Source organism: Eptatretus burgeri, chromosome 7 (assembly GCF_056783735.1).
Source record: "Eptatretus burgeri isolate ZD-2024b chromosome 7, Ebu_testis_v1, whole genome shotgun sequence".
NCBI classification, from domain to species: domain Eukaryota; kingdom Metazoa; phylum Chordata; class Myxini; order Myxiniformes; family Myxinidae; genus Eptatretus; species Eptatretus burgeri.
Genome location: NC_140967.1, coordinates 48,121,225 through 48,128,724, shown reverse-complemented (window position 1 = coordinate 48,128,724; position 7,500 = coordinate 48,121,225). Strand labels below are relative to the sequence as shown.

General features: G+C 41.7%; 1 protein-coding gene across 1 annotated transcript; it reads right to left on the bottom strand.

Annotated features, from left to right (window-relative positions):
* Positions 1–1,270: 1,270 nt before the first annotated feature.
* LOC147023215 (uncharacterized) lies at positions 1,271–7,494 on the bottom strand. Its single transcript, XM_085888392.1, has 4 exons — positions 7,422–7,494; positions 6,812–7,135; positions 4,402–4,552; positions 1,271–2,091 (listed from the first exon to the last, which is right to left on the bottom strand). Exons 1-4 carry the CDS (start codon positions 7,426–7,428, stop codon positions 1,560–1,562), a joined length of 1,014 nt encoding a protein of 337 aa, XP_085744518.1. The 5' UTR covers positions 7,429–7,494; the 3' UTR covers positions 1,271–1,559.
* Between the last annotated feature and the right edge of the window lie 6 nt (positions 7,495–7,500).

Genomic DNA, 7,500 nt, shown 5'->3' with positions numbered 1-7,500 from the left:
GATTCGAATTGTGTGGCCGCTCGCACGCTGGCGGGTGCGAATTTGCAACAATATATATATATATATATATATATATATATATATATATGTATATATATATATATATATATGTATATATATGTATGTATATATATATATATATATATGTATATATATATATATATATATATATATATATATATATATGTATGTATATATATATATATATGTATATATATGTATGTATATATATATATATATATATGTATATATATGTATATATATATATATCTGTCCGTCGTACCCTGTAACAGAGAAATGCTCCTCGGAGAGAAAAAAGAAAGAAAGTAAAACTTGCTTCAAATTAATCCAAACCTACAGGAAAATGATAATTTTTTCAATCAGCCCAAAAATTGAATCCAGGCAGTGTATAAGCAAAAGCACGCTGCCTTGATTGCTCCCGAATTTATCTTTTTTCTTTGCTGTTCAGGAATATCTAACCTCCTATTTTTTGTTTCCTTGTTTTCCTGTGTTTTTTATCCCGCGGTATTTTTCCCACAGGTTTCTGCTGGCTCGTCATTCAATTCCATCCCTTTCTTTAAAAATGTGGGTTTAGCACACAGCCATTTATTTTATCACACAGTGAAACATTTGTATCGTAATTTTAAATTACAATAATAATCTATCTATAATTCCAGCAATCTGTGTGTGTGTCTGTCTGTCTGTCTGTCTGTCTGTCTGTTTGGCTCTTTGTCTGCGACCACCGTTTCTCGACGACCACCAGTCCGATCTGATTGAAACTTGCCAGGAATATTGCCGGGGCCCCGCAGATGTGCCTTTTCGAGGTTTGATGTCAATCGGACGAGCAGTTCCCAAGTTACGGCCATTTATCTGTCGACCAATGACAAGACACGGTGCTATGAAGTCACGAATAACGTCACAATTAATATTTATTTATTTATTATTATTATTATTTTGCACGAATGACGGTCCGATCTGATTGAAACTTGCCAGGAATATTGCTGGGGTCCGGCGGATGTGCCTTTTCGAGGTTTGATATTAATCGGACGAGCGGTTCCCAAGTTACGGCCATTTATCTGTCGACCAATATCTGCGGGAGAGGGGGAGATGAGAGTGGGGGCGAGAGAGGAGGGGGGAGAAGGGGGTGACAGACAGGAGGGGGAGGGGGGCGAGCGAGGAGGGATGAGAGTGGGGGGGGGCGAGAGAGGGGGCGAGAGAGGGCTGCACATACTGGCACGCACCTACGGGCCCGTATTAGGAATCATAAATGAGGCAAACATTTGGTGTTATCATTTATTGTCATGGTTTCCTGTTTGCACATTAAAATGGGAAACATTGAATGGACTGTCATCATTATTTTCACCATTATCATCACAACTTTTTAAAGCCTGTTATCTCACCAGAGTTGTGATAGAATTTGATCAAGATCTGTGGAATTTCAAGTGTAATTTTTATTACAAACAGCGATACATTGAGTACACTGGAAGAGTTGTGGAGGGTATAATATGGTAAAACATTCCTTTTTATTGTTGTAACTTTCCTGTTTGATTCCTCAGTCTTCACTTGACAAAACACGATGTAGAAGTTTCATCGTCGTCGTCAGAATAAGAATCGTCCTCATCAAAGGCATTTACGAAATCTATCACAACGTGGCGGTTCCTGGTGGAGTCAAACTGTGCCTCGGCCTTGCTTGATTCGGTTGAAACATCCGAGGAAGATGGTGCAATGGTGAAAACACAGGACGATTCAACACTTGTGGTGTTCTGCGTCGATCCGTCCGTGTTTACCTGAGGGCTCATGCTTGAATGCTCATCTGAGAGCTCGTATACACCTTGCACCTGAATACAGCAAGTGGGTGATGGTGGTGTTGGTACTGCGTTCGTTTTCTGTGGACTCTCATTCAAAAGTTTATCTGTGAGTCCATGAGCATCTGCTTCAAGAACAGAGCATGCTTGTGGTTCAGGTGGAACTTCATTTCTGTGCTGAGGGTTTTCTGAAGTCTCCATTTTCTGGTATTTGATGCACTGGCTCGGTTGTCTATTAATGATCTTGCTTGGTTTTCTTGTGTTGTGCTTCCTGCCTTTGCTGGCCCTGCAAAGCACCAACAGATTTAGATATTGTCAACATTCATTCTACATGTACAACATCATGGATCAAGCAATGGAACAATTTACTGCCTTGTGTTGTGCACAACTGTTCAAAGATGGCCAGGTATTCATTACATATGTAAATGTCCTCCCACCCGGAAAACACCGAGGAAGACCCGAAGAAGGCGGGTAATTGACTTTGCAAATATGAGAAAATTTTGGGTATGAATGTTAACATTCGATAAGGTGAGACTGGTACGGCCTTGTTCATCTTCAATAGTTTCCTCAGATTTATTGGATGAGATCATTGGAAGATGAATAAGTTAAGGCCGGCCTCTGAGATTACCTTCAAGGGAAATGAAGGTCCAGGGAAGATGGCTGCATCCCATTTGTTAGGGAGGTGGGAACGACGATGGTTGCGTGGTCGGTGATAATTTTAAGGCTTTAACCACCGTGAGAAAACACGAAGATTTTGGAACTCCATTGCATGCATTTAGAGTTTGAAGTTGGGGTTAAGTTGTCAGTTGCTGTGTTGATGGAGTGTCAGCACCGTCCAAAATTAATGGAGCGTTGAGATAAGTTGTATTATGAGGTCCTCCAATTTTTTGGAACCAGTGAGGTCCAGGTAAGATGTGCTGGGATTGGAAAAGCATATACACTGGGAGCGGTTATTTTCTCTTCATGGAAGACTCGTGTCGGAAGGGCAGAGCCCTTGTGGTGGGCTGGCCGATGATGTGCTGAGAGTACGCAAGTTTGTGAAGGAATAAATTGAGTTGTCCAAATCTGTGATAAACGGGGTGTTAGATCCAAAGCAACGGGATGTAGCCTTTTAATTGGACAGGATTTGAAGGCCACAAGGTATATCGATGTGATAGGAAGGAGAGAATAGGAGAAGTGGAGGAGGCCAATGGGCCGACCATGTTCCTCGTGGGTGCAGCGTATCAAGGAGATGGGAAGAGGCCAGGCATCTGCCTGGGCGATGGCCAGACCGTGGCCCCTGGAGTACCGGTGGAAAGTGGATACAGCAACGCGCTGCTCCGGCGCATTCTCCCATACCTGACGTGACCTGACCATGTGTCGTTCTGTTAGATGTGCCGTTCGATTTAATGCAACGTTCTACCATACGTGTCGTTGTACCATATGTGCCGTTCTAGTTAATTCATGGAACAGTACCCCTGGAAAGGTAGTGAGTGGCAGCAGAAACATGAGATAGGTTGAAATTGGAATTGGATAGGAACCGAGAAACATTGGAGATAGAGGTGTGCAGGGTTATTGGCAGGACTGGAAGGTAGCTTGAGTGGGGATGGGTGATTATGTCAATCTGTGCTGAGCGTGATGTCTGTCAGAGGGTTTCTCCAAAGGATTGTTTGTGGCCAGTGTTGTGTATTTTTTTATACCTTAAAACTGCGTTTGCACCCCCCTCCCCCCAAAAAACATTTCCCTCCACCTCATTTTTAACACCCTTTTGATATCCCAGAGCCTGCCACATTTTCTCATCCCAACTCTTGCCCCAATTCCCCCGATGAAGTCATTCTGACGGATTTTTTGGGTCGTCGCTAGACCTTATTATCAGTTTTTCCGTCTGTCTGTATGTTTGTATGTCATGGACAGCTGTGGAGGCCAGAGGAGTCAAACGATTTTGATGAAACTTGACAGGTAGGTTCATATCAGGATCCAGTTGTCCGCTTTTGAGCACCGTTGCTATGGACGCCACTGTTGCCTAGCAACGGGACTTTGAAATTTTAGAAAAATACTAAAAAAAATTATTTTTTCGAAAATCAAAAATCAGCTTCCGCGCTTTTATGCGCACTATAATCAAAGTCTTTCTCAAAAAAGTTTAGCCCAATCTGTCAAAAACTGTCTGCCTAGTATGCACTTATGTAGCGACCACCCATGTCGCCCACTGGCTTGTTTAATCTGGTGTTGGTGTCCTGGCGAATGGCCGCCTCCTGCGTCTACTATTCCTGGTATTCCTTGTTATCCTGTTCGGAATACAGGAACAAATTGATAAGCGTTTGGCTTGATTCCCCTTTAAATCTCAGTCGTCTGTGGTCTTGATTAACTGGCGAGGTTCGTCTGAACTTCAACTGTACAGTGATCTCGTTGCGGTTACGGGTGGTTGTTGTCCCCGTCCTAACATGCAGCACTAACAGATGTAATGCTAAAAGTAGTTTGTGTGCTCACCTGCTAAGAGAAAGGAATGCATATTGAAAGGTCTGAAGTCATCTTACAACTGTGTACATGCTGAGTTAATGAATGAGGATTTTAAGTGAAGTCGTCACCAAGTGCAACCAAATAAAGTCGTCAAACTTACTTCTTGAGAGATCTGAACTTCGCGAAGAGGTAAATGAAGAGAACTATGAAGAAGACAATAATAGCGCTTGAAGCTATTATCACCTCAACAGCAATCCAGGAGAATTTACTCGCTGCTGGAGTGTTTCTGTTGTTTTCTTTACTGTCAGACACTACAACAGAAAAATGTTCATTATTAGCAGTGATCAATGAGAAAAACTAAAAATACAAACAACACATTATTGACTGATGTCGTGGTGTCACAGATAGAACCTTCAGAGAGTGACACACCTGTACCTTCAAAATCATTTATATTGTTCTTTACATATGATGTTTGTGGGGTCGGGATCAGGAGTTGAAATTAAAGACCAAAGCACCGTATGTGTTTTACTTCGTTTTTTTCGGACAAAGTTCTTATCAAGGAGTTCAAGAACAGCTCGCACACAATAAAAACAAAATTACCTTTATATTCAAAGTACACCGCCCCATGACAAATAAATAAATCATAAATCCTCCAGCACGCAGCACGTGGAGTCGGAATTGGGAAGGAGCGGAGTACAATAATTGATTTATTGATTGTGTAATTTAAATAAATAAATAAATACAATAATAGGGAGCCTGTTGTTGGCTTTGTGGTTATTGTGGTGGCTTGGGATCCTTGTGGTCCTGAGTTTGAGCCCCGCTGGCCACTGAATTAACATCAGCGGGGTTGACTCAGCCTGTCATCCTTCCGAGGTCGGCAAAATGAGCACCAGCAGACTGGTAATTATCCGTGTGTGTCGAAGGCGACTCAAGGGTTGGCGTCAGGACGGGTACCCGGCTGTCAAAACATTGCCACAAGAAAGGGTACCATGATTGGAGCCCGCAAAAAGCTGACCCCTGCTCGGGGAAAAAAGGGAGGGGGGGAGGGGAAAATGGTGTGACAATGAAATAATAAAATAATAATCATAAACTTCTTATTTCATAGCATGTTACCTTAAGGTCAACTTTTTCATCTGTATCTGAAACTTTTTGAAAATTAAGTAATTTATCGAAAAATGAATAATTAATTGATTAATCAATAAATCAAAAATACCCTTTTGAGATGAATCACTTGGTCATTGTCATGTCCAAATATCAGCTTCCGAGCTCAAAAGGTGCCTGAGATAATGCCCAGATGCGAAATAAAATATAAAAGTACTGAATAAATCGATAGTAATGAAGTAATTAATCTCTTAATTAATTAATAATAATAAATTTTAAAATCGCGTTTTTTCAAAAGCAAATCTTCACTTTTGTCCCCAAATTTCAGCTTCCCAGTTCAAACGATGGCTGAGATATTGCATGGACAAATAAGCAAAGCAACAACGAAGAAAACAAACAAACGGAGTAAAAACTGAGTACTCCCTTCCGTGTCCCCCAGCGATGACATCATGCATCACCTGTATCTGGAATTGGGAAGGAGTGGTGTACAACGAGAACGGCACTCGGTGGAGCGTAGTACCTCCGCCAGGCCGGAATGTTTACGTTTTGCATCTATCCCACTGATATGCCGGATCTGCAACCGGACCAATCGTCCCCCCGTCCCACATCAAAATCTAATTTACTTGTCACTTTCCTTGTCACTTGTCACTTTCCCAACTCGTCCACCAAGTTTCGTCCGAATATGTCCACAACTTTTTGAGATATCGTGCTATGTATCGTTTTGGTCCCATCTCTCAATGGTGAAGAATCACTTAAAAAATTCCAGTATCTGGAGCTGGATCTTCACCAAAATCTACTGGATTCGTCCTTGTCCGATACCAAACTGATCCCCCAAATTTCTTCCAAATCCGTGCATAACTTTTTGAGATATTCTGCTCACAGACAGAAAAACGTGAAAACGACGTCCGTGAACGTTTGGTAGTGGAGGTGATTAGCATTATTTGAAAGAGAAGTCCGAATTGTGTACACAGCAATTTGGATACCGACATTGAATACAAGTGAAGTAGTGAATAATAATTCAAACATTGCTCCAACTATTCCATCGAAGTTGGAACTGGAAAATTGTGCCTGCTTGTTGTATTTAATCAATGAAAATGAGAACGTATTCATGGGACACCTTGTATATCCCCCAACCCTCACTCCCCCCCCCCACCACTCTCCTCTCCCTTCCCTGCTCCCCCTCTCTTCCTTCACAGTTCCACAAGTATCACATACTAACCTCTTGGTCAATCACCCGTTGGAAGCCTTCCATCGTCCATTTACCATGGATTCACAGTATCACCATGGTTACACAAATCAAAACAAAACATGTCCATCGATCCCACAGTTTTGTTCAGAAACGATTAATGAGGAACAAACGATGAAGTTTTTGAATGTCGAAATGTTTTTGACATTGAAAGCTGGAAATGGATGTGAACAACAACCTACACAACCACAAAATCCCTTTCATCAGTATTTGCACAAATTACCTTTTTGAAGATGGAAGTCCTGCTCATTGTGAGAGTTCCCTGGATTCTCTGGAGGGTGTTTCTCCAACTCCTTCTCTCGAGCATTTTGAAGGAAGTGAAAACGTTTCAATCCCATTTCCATGTTATCCAGGAGATGTTTGAGAATTGAGACGATGTGTGTTGTTTTGGTTCGAGGTTCTCCTTGAGTATTTGTTGCCTTTTCCAAGTGAAGGGTGTTTTCATCGTTTGGGAGAGTAACCTCGTTAACTATGGCCGAAGTCAGGTTTTCAATCGCCAGTTGTACAGGTTCTTCCAACATGAATTTGGGTTCTTCTGTAACCTGGTCTGAGAGAGGAAAAAAAAAGTTAAACAAGTAATCATGGACTTGAACAGTGAAATGTAATGTTACATCCAAGTGAGATAAATCCTGAAGATGTCTCGGCGAAACAAATCCACATTCAAGTTTCTTTTTCAAACCCCGTAATTGTTCAACATTCAACTCAGGAAAACCTGATAGATTGTCTCTGAAAATCTTCACGTAACTCCAACATCGGTTTCAACAGTCCGAAGTAATCACACAGGCTCCAGAGATTAATCGTTTTTCATGAAAGTGAAGCCCAAACCTCCTCACCTTGCATTGCAGTTGTTGTTGCCACACAAATACAAATGAGGTTCACAATGAACCACAAATGATTCACACATTGCACGAG

What these genes read in the sequence shown, in the direction of transcription:
- LOC147023215 (XM_085888392.1), bottom strand. An exon ending in GGACTTCCATCTTCAAAAAG is followed by an intron (nt 4,553 to 6,811) that starts GTAATTTGTGCA and finishes TTTCTGTTGTAG; the next exon opens with TGTCTGACAGTAAAGAAAAC. An exon ending in AAGTTCAGATCTCTCAAGAA is followed by an intron (nt 2,092 to 4,401) that starts GTAAGTTTGACG and finishes GGTGCTTTGCAG; the next exon opens with GGCCAGCAAAGGCAGGAAGC.